The sequence below is a fragment of the Prosopis cineraria genome, unplaced genomic scaffold (assembly GCF_029017545.1).
Source record: "Prosopis cineraria cultivar Desert tree isolate PC_DT_omini unplaced genomic scaffold, ASM2901754v1 PC515, whole genome shotgun sequence".
Taxonomy (NCBI): domain Eukaryota; kingdom Viridiplantae; phylum Streptophyta; class Magnoliopsida; order Fabales; family Fabaceae; genus Prosopis; species Prosopis cineraria.
Window position 1 is genome coordinate 12981 of NW_026555840.1, and position 19726 is coordinate 32706.

Here is a 19726-nt window from a genome sequence, read left to right on the forward strand (position 1 = left end):
GATGCATCATTACAAGCAGTCAAGTAGGGTAATAAACCGTCTTATTAATTTAGGGCGTGTTTGGTTTCCGTTTTAAAAAACTATTTTCTTTTACTTACATGGTGTTCTTGAATGTGCAACTCAAAAATATAGGAATTGCGCATCTTTCAAAATTCTTATTTATGTTAAACTTTTGTATATATCATCTCCTGCGTCATCCATTTTCTTTTCGAAAAGATGTTGTTGATATATAACTTTTGGTTTTGGCCAAAAAAAAAAAAAAAAGATATACAAGTTTTGGAACTATAGCATGAAAACGAAACGTTTACACATGCATGCTGCATATTTTCCTGCATGTGAGAATCATTCTTTATCCTGGAAAATATTGAGATTGTAATTTTTCTCATACTTGTACATATATGTGTGGCCACCACCGCAGTGCCGGAGAGATGACGAGCCAGGTGAGTGTAGGATAATTTGGTAAGAAAATTAATATTTTTAAAAATATTAATTATGGTAGAACTAAAATTGTAGTAATATAAATAGATTGATAATACTGAGGAGGAGATGACTGTGATAATATAATTAAGCCTGAGCTATGTATAAACCCTGTGGGATTGCATTCGCCTCTGTTTAATGTAATTAAGTATATGGGAATTGCAATGTGTAATAACTGGCGTATAATATTTATAATGTTCATCAAGTTTAAATTAACACCTATATGCCTTTGTGTGTGCGTAGCTATAATTAATTATGCAAGACTAGGAACTTATAACTCTCAGAATTAATATTTAAACACAAGGGATTAGAATGCCCAAAGAATTAATATTTAAACACAAGGGATTGTTGGAAGAAAATTTACTTTCAGTTTCTTTTGGTATGTGATTTTGATTAAAGTAGTTTTTCCCCAGCAACTCGTCAATCGTCATCGTTACTTCAAATTCCTCTCAATGTACAACGAAGAAGAAACAAAGTTTTGTTAACACTCTGTTTTGCTTACTTGACTGTATAAAAGGATTCAAATCCTCTGGAGCTCTCTGTACTTTTCAAAGCAGAAGGACTTGATCAGTGTTAACAAACACATATGCCCACCAGACTCTGACAATTTCTGTTATAATGTTTTGGGACAACATTTTTGGTTGTTTTCCCCTCACATCATTTCATTCCTCTTGTTTTTTACTTCATCAAATAGTGAACAAGTGTACTCTGTTTTTTTCCCAAGCACACTTTTTTATATCTTACCATTTTTATATCTTACCATATCTTGCGTTGTGAAAGACAATTTGTTTAAGAACTTTGTTTTGATTGGAGTTAAAGTGTTAATTGTGAAGTACTCCTTCCAGTCTTAAATATATTTCACCTTCTAGAAAGATTTTATAAGTCACTTTGTATAAAAAAAAAATATGTATCATTCATTAATTACTTTCTTTTAATTTTATCCTTTTCTATTTTTTTTTTTATGAATAGAACATCTTGAAATTTTAATCAGGCTGCAAATTTTCTGGCCAAATTGGGATTATCAGCGGTGCTGGGATTTCATGGAGTAAGCCAAATGCTTGGATTAAAGAATGACAATAAAATCTTTGACCACATTTTGTGAGGGACTTTAATAATTTTTGGATGTAAATAATGATAAGTTTTTTCTAGCCAGCAACTCAAACCCAAAAAAATATATAAATACTTGAATTGCAAGAGCCAAAGATCACCACCTAAGTAAAGAGGAAGTCAATTAATTAGGTGAGTAAACTAAGCATAATTTGCTTTCTTGAATAAAGTAATTTTTATGTTTTGTTCTCTTGTCCACGAAACATGAATATACTGCTAAACAGATCAAGAATAACAAGGATTAAAAGCAGAGAGATCAATGAAGACAGGGTAGGGTGTGTGATACCTGAATTCGCTGGATTAATTTGCTTTCCCTATATGTTACTCATATTCTAAGCCAATGGATCATGATGAGATCATTCAATGTGCTATTTAATTTTGTGTTGTAACTGAGTCCAAATATATTTGACAAAAAGATAAGATATATCAGTTACACTCTTAAAAACAGAGGACAAAGTTCTGATATTAGATTAATTTAGGTAGGACAATTCTTAAGGATTAGAAGATAAAAAAAGTCTCACATCAAAAGATTATAAGATAGATCATTATAAGATAGATCTTAAATATATAAGTTTTTAAAATATATAAACAAGAGATTAAAAAAACAGAAAAAATAATAAAAGAATGAAAGTTGAAAAAAGAAAAGAAAAGAAACTAAAAAAAAGACTTAAAAAAATACAAGCCCAAACAAGAAGAAAAGGTTTAAGCTATTTTTGTGGGAATATTATACTTAAGCATATTTAATATAAGAAATCTAACACTAAGCATAATAAAATAGGAGAATAGCTGTTATTGTATATTAGCTTGAATAATTTAGGGCCAATTTGATTTCTATTCTAATTTTTTATTTTGAAAATTATAAATAGGCTGATAGTGATAGTTATAGATAGTTAATGGTGATAATTTATTATATAAATTGGTTAAGCTAAATATATTTTGCAATAGTCAAGTGTAGTGTGTTTTGAATACAAGATAAAATAAAAATAACTTTATATGTTTCTATATTTTCTTTAAAAAAAATGAGAACAATTTTGAAAACAATAAAATTAAAAACACTTATTCAAATTAGTTTTTTTAGTTTTTTATTTTAAAAATAGAAAAGAATTTCTACAAGTAGAAACCAAATAGGCTCTTAGATATCAAAAATCATATTGATTTCTCTGGATCAATATAATATTATTTTCTATTATCTGATCCAATTACCATCTTGAATGTCATCTTCAGTGCAATATTTTTGGTGGTGCGTGATGCATGAATTAACATGGAAAGGCTTTTTCTAATTTAATGAATAAAGCTTTCCAAGACTTCATTTTTTCCCTGTTATGCAATCATAGTAGAGCCACTATTTAATTGCGAACTTGACTACATGCATATCTATATTAGGGAGAATTACATTAAAGTCTTCCCAAGAATTACTTGCAAGCAATGATCAATATGAAATTGATTGTTATTAAAAAGGTAATAGAAAATTGTTTTTTTTAAATAATGACTTATTATTGGTCCTTATTTAGGAATAATTTTTTTGGGAGGTTTGAGATGATAGTCTCCCTTTATACTATCCACAACTACCCATATTTGACATCAGATTATTTTCTTGGTATTTTCTATTTTCTTCCTTGCTTGTGTGATATCTTTCTATTGCACAGCTTACAAATTTTTTTTATTTATTTTGAATTTTGAATTTATTTATATACCATCTCCTCATCCATTCTCTTTAGAAAACATGTAGCTGCTATATAAGTTTTGACACTATTACAGTATGAAATGTTTTTTTTCCCCCCCAAAACAAACGCTGCACGTTTTCCTCTGATTCATTCTCTACTTTAGTACAGCCGATATCAATTACAACGATAAAGCGACGAGACAAATGATGAGGATCATTACTCTTGGTATGTGAGAATTGGTGTTAATAAATTACGATGCACTGCATGCAGTCAGATACAATTTGGATGGTATATTTTCATTTATACCTTTTTATTTAAATTCTGATTTTCTTAATTTAATTTGTTGTGTGCATAGACAAATAATACTTTTATAAAGTTTAAAGTAACACTTATTCCCTGCATCACTAGTTTATATGCTGAAAGAGGATAAGATGCTCTGTCTCTGGTGTTGAAAAATGGTAGCATCAAGCTGTTTCTCAACAAACATAAACAGCCCAAGGAAATCGAAAGAAACAGAGAGATCAATGAATTGAACATAGAGTATGGTGTGATACCAGATGTTTCTGGATTATGGTTTCCCCATGTTACTCAAATTCTAAGCCAATGGATCATCCATATGTGCTTTGGAAGCAAAGATGTATGAATCTGAGTTTGAGAAACAGAGGACAACAATGTTCGTCCAAGCTGAAGGAAGTAAAGAAACAGGCTCTTTAATCACAAACCATGTTTTCCCGGAAACATATAACCAAACAGAGTGAGAATATGTGTAACACAGTTTCACATGTGACCATTGTAATTCTTGAACTTGCTCGATCGCAATTTGAAGAAGCTTCAGACATTAGATTATGCAGAGGAAATCAAATTCTTTATATTGAATAAGAATGCAACTCTCATGTTCATTTTAGTTTTCTCTGCTATTCACTTACACTATCAATCTAAGTATACATATATATTTTGTTTTATTATAGCGTTTTCTTTGATATTTTTGTTGTGTCTGATATTTATGTTACTTCTAAGCTGGACAATGTATTTGGAACATTTTCAAGAAACCTTGTTTAAACAAAATCTGATTTGATTTCTGTGTTTCTAATTTTTCTAGCTAAAATACTTTAGTTAATTCGAAAACGTACTTTCTCATGATGTTGGAAGACAGTATGTGACACGTACATGCTGCTTTTGCTTCCCCTGATTCATTATTTTATGATTAATTCACTCATTTGTTGTGAATTAAATATGAAATCCTAGAGATGATGATCAAGAAAGTGAAGAGACATCAAATTATGATGATGATTCTTTTGATTCTGGTTATAGCTATGATGATTCACTGATCGTTTTTTTTTTTTTCCTAATCTTTTACGTTTTCTGGGTCTAATAATAACAAAACTATACAACATGATTACATAATTCTTAACACAAATTGGTAGAAGTTAGAAGCTAACAGTGAGACAATAATATAAATATATAAAGTAAAATAACCTGAAAATAGCATGAAAAAAACAACAGTGGGGAATAACTCGAAGGCCCCTATAAATTTGTAATAAAACTCGCTGCAACAAAATCGTTATGATCTTCAACCAGAAATTAAATAAGATATATATTCCTGCAATTATCAATTTCCAGAGACAGCAACCAAAGTAATCTATTTAACAAACATCCATAATGAAATGTCAAACACTTTATAATTAACAAGCCAACAACATTTCAAGTTCCAAGTTCCAACAGGCCAGAAGCCAACAACAATACCAAATTATCAAGATATATCCATTACTTGTGCAATAGTTCAATGTTAACAGAGCATATAACTGTTAACTGAATTAAATCATAACAAAATATATCAAACCTAATAACAGCTGCAGCATCATAATATCATCTCCATCTTTACTTTAATAAACTTCCATGCACATAACATCATCTACCACCATCAGTTAGACATAAAGCATCTGAAAAGATAAAGAATTAGTCACATTGAAGAAATAATTAAGTAAAATAAAGACTCATTACTTTAAAAACATTACCTGCGACATGGAGTAGGCCAACATTGGTCTCTTCAAAATTGTCAAATTCACAAAGGTTATCAACAAGTTGACAGCGATTGCCAATTTTTGGAACAAATAAGAGCTTGAGTCATTCTAGGGACAATAAGCTTCTGAATTCATCAATCGCATGAACAAGAAACGCACCGTGTTGCAAATCGGTGAGGTTGCTGGATCTTGTCATTCTCTTAACTTAATGGTATTTAAATGATTAATTGTGTTATGAAGGCCCGTAATGGTGCCCCATTGGAAAAATGAAATTTTTATTAAAGTTTTATATAAAATTACACTTGCTCCCCTTTAAAATTACAATTACCCCCATAAAAAATTAATTGCCCCACACCCTCTTTAAAATTATCAAGCACAAATATTTAAAAACATTGTTTACTCTTATATTTATTATAAAAATAAATTTATCATGCAAATGACATTAATATATATTTTTAAACTTAATATCATATAATTTATTTATATATTATTTTAATTAATATTTATAATTATATTTTCTTCAAAAATATTAATATTCATATTTAGTATAAATTTTGCCCCCTTTAATAAATTTTTCTCTGTCCATCATTGTCTGTAGTAACATTAGCTGCAATAAAATCAACATCGTCTTCAACCAGAAATGAGATATATAGTCCTGCAAATACTATGAGTCTGTACTCTCTAAAGAAATAATCAGGTTCCAAACAGCAACCAAAGTAATCTATTTAACTAACATCCATATAATGAAATGCCCAACACTTTATGCTTCATAAGCCAACAACATATCAAGTTCCAAGTTCCAACAGGCAAGAAGCCTATAATAACAATATCAAAATTCAAATGATTGATTTTTTCTTTTTCTTTCTTTTTCTTTTTTTTTTTTTTGTTTTTGTTACTCAAGTTTCCTCACAACTGATAACAATGAGACTAATTTCTTAAGGAATCTAAAAGCTATTTAAGGGGTTGATTATCATCTTTCAAGCAATGTTTTTCCATATACAATTTTAGAAATTAAATCTGGGAATGATGTTTAAAAGTCCTAGACTGCTTTTGATTCGTGCCACACCCATTTGGTGATTGAAAAATTAAATTGCCTCCAATGTGTTACCCCGATGTTTAGTTTTTCGGCCCAATTATTATTTGATTTGGCCACAAATTAATACATACACGCAGCATAACAAAAATTAAAATAAGTGGGCTCCGTGCCTCTGATTATCCAACCGAGTCAATGCCCAATCTTAACATGCATCTGAACACAAAAACAGCCCACAACGTTTTCATGTGCACATGCACAACTAAGAAGTACTAACCAGGGTCATACAATATTAAACACAAATGCCTCTCATTAATCATTATTATTGACGTTTCCCCCTAGTTTTTAATACTATGCACTTGTCTCTAACCAACGCCTGTTTAAAACTCAAAACTGTCAACTCCTTTCCTTTGCTCGGTTTCACCACGTCAACCTGTGTTTGATTTTGGACAGGGTTTCTTCTTTTCTTTCCCGGGACTTGGGAGTGGTAAGTACATAGGCGACATTTATGGTTGTGAGAAGAAATTTCATCTTTTCTTCTTATCTTAGAAAGTTTCCTCCTTTAAATCTTTCCAACTTTTTCATATACTTTGTTGTCAACTCCTTCAAAGAAATCATTTGTAACATAAGTAAATTAAGTCTAATATTGTTGGTGGGAATGGTTCTCTAAAGAGTATGGATAGCACTTTCCTTTAAGCTTAATTCCCTCTCACCTATTCCAATCTCTAGATGCAAATTAGGTTAATAGCAAAATTTTTTAAGGATACAATGAAGATCCTTAAATATGGTTTGCACTCATAAGACTCCATTCAAGACAATAATGATTTTTAAAAAGTGATAATTTTACTTCATCTATGGTGCGTTCAAAATAAAAACAATGCATTTTAATAGTTGGATGCTAGAAATGAGTGATGGTGAGATATATTTATAGATAATTATTAAATTTATTTATTGAAAAAGACTGAATTTATATAACTCATCTATTTTGTTTTTCTTTATAGAGACATGATTGCATTGATTTGTTCAATTTACTTTGCCAATGAGTTTCTTGTTTGATTAGCTAGCTAGGTGATAGATTCATATGAATCTTGTACCATTTCAGAAATATGGATCCTATGCATGTCTTATCTAGACTATGTAGAAGATCTAATTTGAATAATTTAGATTTTTTATTAAAGTTTTAAATTATGGAAGTAATTGTTTACAATTAAAAATATATACAAGAAGGATAACAAGATTAGGGCCATCTAGATTAAATTTAAAGGACCAAATGGCTCCAAATTCCTAAAGTAATGCACTGAATCTAAATTGGGCAATTGAACACACTCACAAACACCTCTGAATATTGTGGCTTATGAACTGAGTTTCATATTTGCAGAGAACAAATTGATTTTACATTTTGATTAAAAAAATGTAACAAATGAGATCTATTAAAAGCATTCTTCAGACTTTCACTAAACAAATTTCTGCGATTTTGTTATTGATTTTAAAATGAATTTGCTGATGAATAGAATTGAACAGGAAATTAGCCATACTTGATATAAACAGGATGATTCTGTATTCTCAACATTGGATCAAAATTGTAAACGTTTGAGATTCAATCTTCTATACATTAATTTTATAATATTACATAAATATAAATAAATAAATAAATTTAAATTGTTTAAATTTTATCTAAATAATTTATAACCAAAGATTCTTATATGGGTAAGGATTTTTTATTTTTATTTTTTCAATGCAAGTTTAAACCGTTAATATCAAATTTTAACAGTTTAAATTTATTTATTTTTTATTTAAGGCTATAATAATGGCTTTATAAAATATTAAATATTAACTCTTCAAAATTTAATCTATGAGTTGGGATGGAAAGTAGAGAGAAAGTGATGGAAGAGGAAAGACGATATAATTTTCTCCTAACATAAATTAGGTTTAGTTAGACCATCTGAACCTCATCCGAATTTATTCATTTTTGAATTATTGATTAGTGGTTGTTGAATTATTGACGAGATATTTGTAAGTTTCTGGTTTTTTATGCTTTTGTATATGAACTAGTTTATAAGTCCGGATCAACCCATGTGAAATCGTAAATAAAACAATAGAGACTTGCATTTTTGTCCAAAAAAAAAAATAGAGACTTGCATTTGTTTAAGGCACATTAATGGTAGTGTGATTAATAATGAAACTCAATATACAAAAAATAATAACTTGAAACTAAAAATGTTATGATTAAAAGACTAAAAAGATACTTTATAAAATGAAAGACCAAATTAAAACTTTATACAAAGTCATAGGATTAAAAGTATATTTTAGCCTAAACAAATTAAACTTAATATGTCAACATTTAAAAATATTTTGTCAAGGGTAAACATAACTTTTGGTCCCTATACTTTACTCGCATTTTGTTTTTAGTCCCTGTACTTTTTTTGGGTGTTTTATGTTCCTACACTTTTGTTTCCAAAGTCCCTATACTTTGCTCCCAAAAGGATCAAAAATAATGAAAAACAAAAGTGTAAAGACCTAAAATACAAAAAAAAAGTATAGGGACTGAAAGCAAAATACAAGTAAAATACAAAGACCAAAAAATTATGTTTATCCTTTTGGCAATATTTGAAAGTTCAATGTAAAAATTTATTAGGATAAAACTAACAGTGTTAGGGTTAGAAAACTAAAAAGACACTTTATAAAATTAAAAGATTGAAATATTGTGTAAAATTAAAGGACTAAATGTATATTTTACTTTTTTCTTATCTTTACGATTGTCATTGTCATCACGTACTTGATATTTTGGTATGAAATTGGGAATCTATTTCTGCGAATTCACACTACTATACTTGATATTTCAATCAAAATGGGTTAGTGATCAGAATGCTAACAACCTTACACTGTAGATTACGTACATCTTATGTAGTTCGAAGTATAAACTAGGTTAGTTTCCAGGAGCAGTTTAATTTCACCGCCATTTATTGGCAATTGGTCTGTGCTTGAATTGGTCAAGAAATATTTTCCTTTTCAAAAAGAGAAGGCTGATCCATCATGAAGAATAATATAATTGAGTCAATTTTTTTAAAAAAAAAAAATATGCTCCTGACATAGCCCTTCCAAGAGGAAAGATATAGAACAAGGAGAGTGAAAGTTATAAATGTTAAATTAACTTCTACTTTCTGTCATTTTTACTTGAAAGAACGATAGTTAAGTCCTACAAGTTTAAAGGGTAAATATGCAAATTTGGTTATGTATTATTTTTCTAACAGCATTTGATAGCCTAAACTATCAAGTGATGCAAAATAAACTATCAACTTTTAAAAATGGAGCATCCAATGCCAAAAATTAGAAAGAATAATTCATAACTAAATTAAGCTGAATTAAGCTTCTCTCACACGTAATAAAAATTAAGCTTATGCTTTTTGACTACTCTACTTTAACCTTCTTTTTTTTTAATATATTGATCCTTTTTATTTTTTTATTTTTAAAAAGAAGAACAGAGAAAGAGAATCAAGAGACTAGAGGAGGGAGAACAACATTAAGCTTTTGGATGGCATATATGACTTTAACATTTACAGGTAAAGTTATTAATTTTAATTAATTAAGGGTATTTTGGAATTTCGATAGAATTTTTTTTTTTAAAAAAAGGAATAAGACTCAAACCAATGTTGTTAATCTACATGATTCAATTAAAAAATATTTTATAAATAGAATTGGAAGGAACATTTGCTATTTGTCCTTTAATTTGTTAAAAATGTTAAATAAACCAACCACCCTCTTGCTGTTTTCTCTTGTAAATTCGTGACCATGTTCAGATAGATAAGGCAACTCCTAGCGCACGACAATTCATTAATCCATGGCCACCTACACTAATGCCAAGATTCCCTTCTTCTTCTTCTCCTTGCATTTTTCTTTTCTGATCATCGGATCATGAATTGGATGATTATATTTGATCTCCTGTAAAATTGTTATTAAAAGGTTAAATTATAAAAATATAAAATAATCAAATCTAAATTAAATAACTAAAATTTAATTTGATGTTTAAAAGTGAACTAAAATAAAATAAAAAGAAATATTTAATAGGATATCAAATCTGAACTGTCCAAATATTAATCTTGTGATTAGAAATTAAGAAAAGGAAGGAAAGACAATAGGGAGGAAAGATGGTAGAATTATAATCCATTCGAAAGATTTCGTTACTTGTAACTGGTTACGATAAAAAAAATGCTTCTTATTAAAATTAATTTAAAAATATTCAAATAATTTCTCAAAATAATAGAGTCACATGATTTCAGTCCCAAAGAGATAAGATGGCAACTTCCGATCTTCTTACGCTAATTGATTAGGGTTGGAAAAGTAAAACACTACCTCCAATATTCCTATTACAATACAAGTACGGTTTGCGAAATTCAATAAAAACGAAAGAGTTCGGATAAAAATAAAAAACGGCGAGGAAAACATCATAGTCATTGGAATTATCATGATTTTAATTTTTAAGGATTAATATATTTAATGGATCATACTATCAATTTAAACAAAATAAATTATAAAAACTTAATTTAAAATTGAGAAAAATTATAAGAGTTTTAATTTGTGGATTAATTTTCCTTTTGTAATACGTTGCACAAAGTTAACATAAAACAAAAACTGAAATTTCAATTTCAAATACTGTCACTTTTGAATGATAAGATTGAGTTTTTTACTTTTGAATTATTGAATAAAGACAGCGTGTTTTGGGGTCCAAGGAAATGGAAAATGGACAACACTTACTGATCGCCAAAGCCACAAACATCTTACCTACCTACTCTCACTCCCAGTTTCCAAGTTCTCTCCTGCGAAATCTGGTCATCGCGCGCAGTTCAATTCTGTTATTCTCACCCTTCAAAATCTGCAACTGGAAGTTCATCACTGGTATGAGCTATGAAGCAATATCCCTCTCCTGAATGAATCAGAATAATCCATTTTTTGCCCACTTTATTCTTTCAGATTTTTCTTTTTCTGTCTTTTTCCCACCATTTTTCTATTTGTTTTTTCATACATGTATCTGTGATCGCTCTCCATTTCTAAAGTATGAGTACCTTATTAGTTGCTAATAATTGATGCTGTGATTTGCAGACTACATTTTTCTTCTTTACGTCACCTTTGCATCAATCTGCTAGAAAAACACTCTAAATAAAGTTACTCTAATCTCTAAACAAGGCTGGGGCAAAAAATCAGATGTCAAAGCAAGAAAGTTGTACAAGAACAATTCATCTTTCTTAATTATGTATGAAAGATAGGGCAAAAAAATAATGCTTTAATTTTCATTTTGATTAAGTATTAAATTATGCCTTAGTTCTTCAAAGTGAAATTTTGAGTTGATCATTTGATGATGATGAATGCAAAGCTCTCTTTTCAGGTTGCTATTAATTAAATGGCAGAGGTGGGATTGTCGGTAACAGCAAAACTTGCTGAATATTTGGTGCATCCAACTTTACAGCAGCTGCAATATTTGTTGTGTTAGCAAAATCACCAAAAATGTTGAGATTATAAAGGAGCAGCTCATATTCACACAAGGGAGGGTGCAAGAACATGTTCAAGAGGCTATCAACAGGATTGACAAAATTGATGGCGAGGTTAACAAGTGGATGAATGACGTGAAAAGCCTCATAGCAGAGCTGGAGCATTTGGAGGAAGAACTAAGGGCCAACAATAGCTGCCTTCGAAAGTGGTGTCCTACATGGAGGAAATATTGTCTCTGCGAAAAGTTGGCCAAGACAACCCAGATGATGATAGAGCTAAATACAAAGAGTGAGCACTTGAATCCAATTTCCCATCGTGTTACTGTTGAGCTTAACTTTTGTCAAAGTCTCATGTTCTTCAACTCTACAAATAGGGCTTTCAACCAACTGTTGGGGGCATTGAAAGATGATGGCAACTCTATAATAGGGTTGTGGGGCATGGGTGGTTCAGGGAAAACCACCTTGGCAAAGGATGTGGGAATGAAAGCAAAAGAATTAAAGTTGATTGATCGCTTTGTGTTTGTGAGAATTTCTCAAACACTGAATGTCAAAAACATTCAAGATCAAATTGCTGACTTCTTAGGACTCTGTCTAGAAGAAAAATCTGAAGAGGGAAGGGCAAGTAGAATTGCTATGCGATTAAAAAAATTTAGAGGAATGGATTTTGATTATATTGGATGATGTATGGGATAATTTGAATCTTGAGAATATTAGAAATCCCTTACGAGAAATCATCCAAAAAGGTGCAAAGTTCTCCTAACCACACGCCATAGAAGTCTAAGGATTGATTGTCCATTGGTGGATTACCTAATGATTCCACTGGATTTGTTAACAGTTGAAGAATCTTGGACTTTGTTTAAGACTCATGCTAAAGTAGATGACAATGCTAAGGAAGTTGTGGCACATGAAGTTGCTAAGGAATGCAAAGGACTACCTATTGCAATTGTGGCAATAGGGGCATCCTTGAAAGGACAAGGACCTGATGAGATGAATGTTGCGTTGCACCAGTTGAGGCATTCAAAACTAATAGATGAGGATGATGGTGCGAGTACAGCTTATGCTTGCCTAGAATTAAGCTATAATTATTTGAAATCGTCAAAAGCTAAGTTGTTGTTGTCATTATGTGCTATGTTTCCTGAAGACCATAACATTTCCATTGAAGATCTTTTTAGATATGGAGTAGGGTTGGGCCTCGCTGAAGATGGAGGCTCATTCGAAATAGCAAGGAACCAAGTTAGAGTAATAATAAATAATCTCATTGACTCCTCACTATTGATGCACTCTTCAAACCTCGAATCACAAGAGTATGTGATAATGCATGACTTGGTTCAGGAAACAATTTTATTGATAGCATCTAATAAAGAGGATCATGTCATTAATGTAAACTATGCAAAAGAGATAAATGAATTTCTTGATGGTGAAGCGGTAAAAGATTACTATGCAGTAACTTCATGGCATCACACTAATGAACTACTTGAATTCCCTTCTTAATTGGATGCTCCAAAGCTCGAGATTCTATTGTTAGATTCAAGAAAAACCTTGGATTTATCACATGCATCATTTGAAGGTGTAAAAAGACTCAAGATTGTGGCTATTATTAATGAATATCATTCAAATGATCTCTTGTTGAGGGTAAAGCCTGAATCAATCCAGCAATTGCGTAATCTTCAAACTCTGAGGTTGCAAAATTGGGATTTAGGTGACATCTCTTATGTGGTAAGCCTTACAAGACTTGAAATTCTTGACTTGCATGGTAGTACATTTGAAAAACTACCAAGTGGAATTGAAAAGTTAAATAAGCTAAAGTTGCTAGACTTATCTATGTGTACAATAATTGAGTGTTGTTATGAAATAATAGAAAGGTGTTCACAACTAGAGGAGTTGTATGTTTATCCACATTTTCTACATCCAAAAAATGCAAGTTGTTATAAATACTTTGTGCATACCACTGGTTTGACAAAATTGAGAAGGTACAAGTTAGAAATAATGGGTCATCGTTTTGGCAAAGACTTTCAATTTTGGAACAAAGGCACAAGATCTTTACGCTTGCATCATCTAAATATCTCTCTGTTAGGTGTAATAATCAAGGATCTAGTACAAAAAGCTACTGCAATTCAATTTTATGAGCTCCAGGGAGGCTGCAAAAGTTTCATTCCTGATATGGTTCAAGATATAGGAGGCATGAATAAGTTAACTAAACTCCATCTTCAATGTTGTTCGGAGATAGAATGCATCATTGATGAAACTACTCTTCAAGAAGATATGGTTGTCCCAAAATTGGATGAGTTGAATTGAAACTAAGGGATATGTTTAATCTAAAACAACTATGTCATGGTCCTTCTCTTGTTAGCATGTTCCAAAAGCTAGAAAGTCTAAGTATATTCAATTGCCCTCAATTGCTCCACATATTCCCTGTTGATCGCAACTTGAGAAATCTTAAGTTTGTTAACATTTCCAAATGTCCAATGTTGATATCGCTCTTCCCTATCTCTGCTGCTTGTATTCTATTATCCCTAGAGGAGCTCCAAATAGAAGACTGCCATGAATTGAAGCATGCATTTGAGGGAGAGGGAGGTGGTGATGCATGGGAGAGTTTGAGATTCCTAAAACTGAAAACTATATCCATTCGTGATTGTGGCAAATTAAAATCTGTATGCCCAATGATCTTTTCAGTTTAAAGGTTTGTACAATTGCAAAGTCTATTCATAAGTAATGCTCCTCATATGAAATTTGTGTTTGGTGAAAATGGAGGTGTAGAACAAGCTGTGTATAATCAAATTGAGACTCAAATAGTGCTTCCTCTTTTGGAATATCTCACACTACAAAGACTCCCAAATCTTGTGGGAATTTGCTCAGAAAACTACCATCTCAGGTTCCCATCTATGAAGAAAATAGACCAGAAGAATTGTCCAAATATGGTATGCATTTGCTCTCCGATGCTAATTTTTAAAAAAAAAAAAAAATTCTTTGTTCACATCAGTAAATTTTTTTTAGCATATGTGAACTAGCAAGTAGTGCTCATATGAATACATATTAAGAGATGATGCAGTTCAATTACTTAGTAGATATTTATTCCCATTTTGTTATTTAAAATAAAAAATGAAATAATAAAATGATGCATGAATATGCTTTCTTTAAAAGCTTCCTATTTCCATGTCTAGAAAATACCTAATGTCATACGTGATTTTATTTTATTTTATTTTAATCTCATTATGCTTCTGAGTTAATAGTGCTCCATATATTATTTAAATAAAAATGCAGTAATGTCAACAATGGACATACATTGATATTTTCATTATTTCTTAAACTATCGATAGGTTTTTTAATAATTGTGCTTACATCCCCTCCAAATAAAACTGTCAAGAGAAATAAGCAATTGTGCTTTTGCATCTCGCCTGACATTCTTTAATATTTTGCGCCATAATTGTCGCCGTACGTACTCCACTCATTGCAAAATATTTCAATGCAAGGATAAATTATGTTTTGTTATTTGATATTTGGTCATTCTATTTATTTATCATTTCTACGGCCCACAATGAACATTCACTCCTATGGGCCAATCATCATAATTTTTCCTTAACTTCAATGTGGACTCCATTTTCTTGTGTATATGGTTGCGTTCTTTAATTGTTTAATTTTCCTAAAAATTAATAGACTAAGTATATATTCAATAATATTACATGGACAATAAATTTTCAATAAATCCCGATTAATGATATTTTAGGAAATATGTTAATGATTTTCATTTTTCTTCTCTTCTCTTCTTTCTTCCTCTTTTGCAAAGGAATTGTAGGAACTTACGGGCCATCAATTGAGGAATGAGAAAGAATACAAGCCATTGGCAGCTATCCAAAAGATTGAACGTCGTAACTATGGATTAGAGTCCATTTTCCACTATCAAACTAGGGTTGAAGAACAAATTCCAACATTTCAATACCTTAAAAAATTAACTTTGCAAAAATGTTCAAGATTGAAATTTTTCTTCTTTGCTCATCTCTGTCCAAGTCTTCCAGAATTAACTTCTGTAACCATATTTGATTTTGAGGAGTTGGAATCAATTTTTTCAAGGAATGAAGGAATTGAGAATAATCTATCCACAACTGAAACCTATCTGCCAAAATTGGAGAAATTGGAAATCAAAAAGTGCAACAAGTTGAAATTCATTTTATCTTTCACTATTAACAATGCTGCGACCACAATACTTCCACAGCTACGAGCTCTAACTATATCAGATTCTTTTCAGCTGGAAGAAATTTTTAGATGCTCTAGTATTGAAGATCATGACATTGACCGTGAAAGGGAGATTGTGTTCCCAAACTTGAACTATATAACACTTGACAAGCTTCCAAGACTTGTTAATTCCTACCATGGGTTTAAGTTGCACCCAGGGTTTTGCAGTGTGTATGTTCGTAAATGCCTAAAATTCATGCCAATGATAAGTGCAGCCATTGATTGGACAGAAGAGGTAAGTAATTAATATTCTACACTTGCAGTTCTCAATGCTTCGTTTTCCATGCTGCAAAACTTGCCTATATATGTTTTATTTTGCAATATTAATTCAATTTATGCTTGGTGAATATAGTGGCAGACCCACATTGTATAGGTGGGAGGGGCTCATCCCTTCATAGATAGCACTAAGGGAGAATAAGAAAAAGATCACTGTAGTCAGCATGTGTGTGTGAGGGAGAGTCTTGTGAGGGAGGAAAAAGATGAAGGTGAGATTCTGAGAAAGAGAAGAGAAGAGAGAGATCAGTAACGAAGTTGAGTATATTATTGAGATGTGAATAAGAAATTGAGATTTGAAAACAACTTTTTATTATTTTATATGCTATGAAAATATGAGTCATCATATATTTTTAGTAAAATTTATTCATTTAATTTATATTGAATTCATTTATGGAATATGTAAGAAAATATACTGAAATATACATTTTTATATATTTTTGATTATTTTTTTCTTGAAACCAATATACGGACACACATATATGCATGAGATTTCACTTTTTATATTATTTTACGTTTTTTATTATTAAAAAAATTTAAAAAGTATAATACAATATATATATCTATATATAATTGGGAAAAACTTCTATATTTAGCCCTATATATTTAATGTGCTGTTTTCAATAAAATCAAGACATGTGAATTTTTTATAAATTATTTATTCTATAATAAATTCTTATTATTAATTTTATTAACATATTAAGATCTACTTGTCATAATTTGATTGGAAGAAAGTATAAATATTAATATATAAAGCTAACTCCATAAGTCTTACCATATATAATTCTCTTCACATGCATATGCACTGGATATCTACATACAGACATACATACATATATGTTAATACGATATTTCTTTGTATGTAGTTCTTTTTTATGTTCCTATTTCACATAATTTTTCGTTTCTTTCTGCATCCTACTATACAAAAGGTTGAGTTTATCAATTAGGGACTATTTTACGATGAACGTGAATTGTTCCTATAATATTATTTTTATGTGACAGTCATCATCAATGATAGTTCTAAGTTCTAACAACAGAAGCTGGAGAGCGAAAAACTTTCATCTGTGCGATGTATTAGATATTTCTTTGTTTTAATAACCACATTTAAGTTTAATAAATACGCAAAATATAATTAAGGACACATGTTATATCCTTGCATACAAAGATATTGGTCAATTTGATCTCTTTTTCTTTTGCTTATCTTTTGACGGAACTTATAATATATACTTTCCCATCTACTTTAACCTCTTTGTTATATGCAGGGGCTTGTAAGAAAGTATGTGTTGAAAACAAGCCAATTAAATAGAAATGAAGCTCTCAATCTATCACCCACTATTCTAAATGTTGGAGAAGTTGATATTCAAAGTTCTAGAGTTGATCATGAGTTTCAAGTCATGGGTGATGACAACCAAGAAGAAACCATGGGCTTAGAATGTTTGAGATCTGAACAACAAATGCTTGGAGGTCATGTTCCGACACAAGTTTTGAGCTTCCAATATCTGCATTCCTTAGAAATGATTCAATGCAAAAAGTCGAAGTTTTTATTCTCAATGAGCACCATTGTTGATAACAGCCTTCCCAAATTGAGTTCCCTAACCTTATCTGATTGTGAGGATTTGGAGGTGATTTTTGGATATGGTAATGAAGATGATCCAACTATGATGAAAAAATTGTGCTTTCAAGCTTAAGGAAGATCAAGCTTGAGAATTTGCCAAATCTCATCAGTGTTTGTCAAGGAATGCAAATTCAGGTGCAACTGAGCGACATCAGCATATGGAATTGCCCAAAATTTCTTGATTCAAGTTTGGGATTGACTCTTCAACAAATGGGAACAATATTGGTGCGAATAAATATTTTATATGATGTCGATTAGAATCTTTAAAATGAAATAGAATAATATATAGATTAGAATCATATACATCATTTTTCTAGCTGCAACTACATATATATATATATATATATAAATGGTTAAAGGGCATCTTTGGCCCTCAAATATTCACCCATGAGAATTCAGTATCCTAAACTTTCATGTAGAACTATATCAAAATATTGACAAGGAAAGAACAATTGTGTGCAGTGCACGGTCTATCATTCACAAATTATTTTGATAAAAAGTTATTTACAGTAAGACAAAATCATAAGTTGATCTTTGTTTGCCATGTAATCATACATTGATATAAACATGCATTTGAATATATGTATATATAAAATTTGCTCGATGTTCTTGAATTTCTATTTTCAATATATTTAGTTTTTCATTTATTAAATCCAAGTATAAATGAAAACTGTAAGTATTAAATTTCATTGATATGAATAAATTATTTATTTTTCTTTATTGAAGTTGCAGTTCCCCAAGCTTCGACAAAAAATTCAGATTTACAAACTATAGCAGATGTAGAAAAACAATTATATCAGAATGAAGAAAAAGGGATAGTCTTGATGATCTCAAGAGAAGAAAGATTGAGTTTGAGGGATTCAGGTAACTTCTTGTGTGTATGGGAGGGTCCCACTCTCATTAGCTTCCAAAATCTTTCAGAGTTACATGTGAATGGAAGCAAGAAATTGAAGTGTATCTTCCCCAGCACTGTCATCAAAAGCCTACCATGTTTGTGGCATCTATACATTGATGAATGTGAAGAGTTGGAGGAAATAATGTCATCAGAGCCTCACTTTCCAAATGCTTCCTCTTCTTCCTTCTGCTTCCCACTACTTCATTGGCTTTATGCCATTAAATGCAGAAAGTTGAAGTGGCTCTTCCCCTCTCTGCCCTCTACTCAACATCTTCGACAGTTGGAAACTCTGATAATAAAAGAGTGCTTTCAGGTAGAGAGACTTTTTAATTGTGAAGTTGAAATCCAAGAGGAAGGGTTCTACAAAAACCAACTTTCAAAGCTGCAATTTCTTGAAGTTGCGGATTGCCCCATGTTCTCTGAAACCACACTCGCTGCTCTTCAAAGCACTGCCTCTAAGCACTACTACAAGAAGTACGCATATTGATGCCATCCACACCTTCCCATATTTCACATAATAACATCATTCCTATTTTTTTTTTATTTTTTTGGTAACCTATTTTCTTTTTCCTTGCATGATGTTCTGACTCAGAAATATAGGAATTGCACATCTATTAAAATTCTTATTTATTTTGAACTTTTGTATGTACCATATCCTTCGTCACCCTAATTCTTTTCAAAAAGATGGAGCTGATATGTAACTTTGGTTCTGGCTTCGAGGAAAAAAAAAGAGATATACAAGTTTTGGAACTATAGTATGAAAACGAAATGTTTACACATGCATGCTGCATATATTTTTTCGCACGTGAGACTCATTCTTTGTTTTGAAAATTTATTATAAATTGATGATTTTGATATTGTAATTTTCTTATACTTGTGCAGTTGGACGATGTAGCCACCACCGCAGTGTTGGAGTGATGACGAGGCC

General features: G+C 30.8%; 1 protein-coding gene across 1 annotated transcript; it reads left to right on the plus strand.

The window, feature by feature from the left end:
* The first annotated feature begins 14508 nt into the window (after positions 1–14508).
* Positions 14509–19285, plus strand: LOC129297409 (putative disease resistance protein At4g19050). Its single transcript, XM_054935751.1, has 4 exons — positions 14509–14703; positions 15579–16250; positions 17551–17926; positions 18630–19285. The coding sequence occupies exons 1-4, from the start codon at positions 14509–14511 to the stop codon at positions 19283–19285; spliced, it is 1899 nt and encodes a 632-aa protein (XP_054791726.1).
* Positions 19286–19726: the final 441 nt, after the last annotated feature.

Bases quoted from the DNA above. Each gene is read 5' to 3' on its own strand.
- LOC129297409 (XM_054935751.1), top strand. From the start codon at position 14,509: ATGAAATTTGTGTTTGGTGAAAATGGAGGTGTAGAACAAGCTGTGTAT. The intron at 14,704-15,578 runs GTATGCATTTGC...AAGGAATTGTAG, and splicing joins AGAAGAATTGTCCAAATATG to GAACTTACGGGCCATCAATT. The intron at 17,927-18,629 runs GTAATGAAGATG...TCTTTATTGAAG, and splicing joins GGAGGTGATTTTTGGATATG to TTGCAGTTCCCCAAGCTTCG.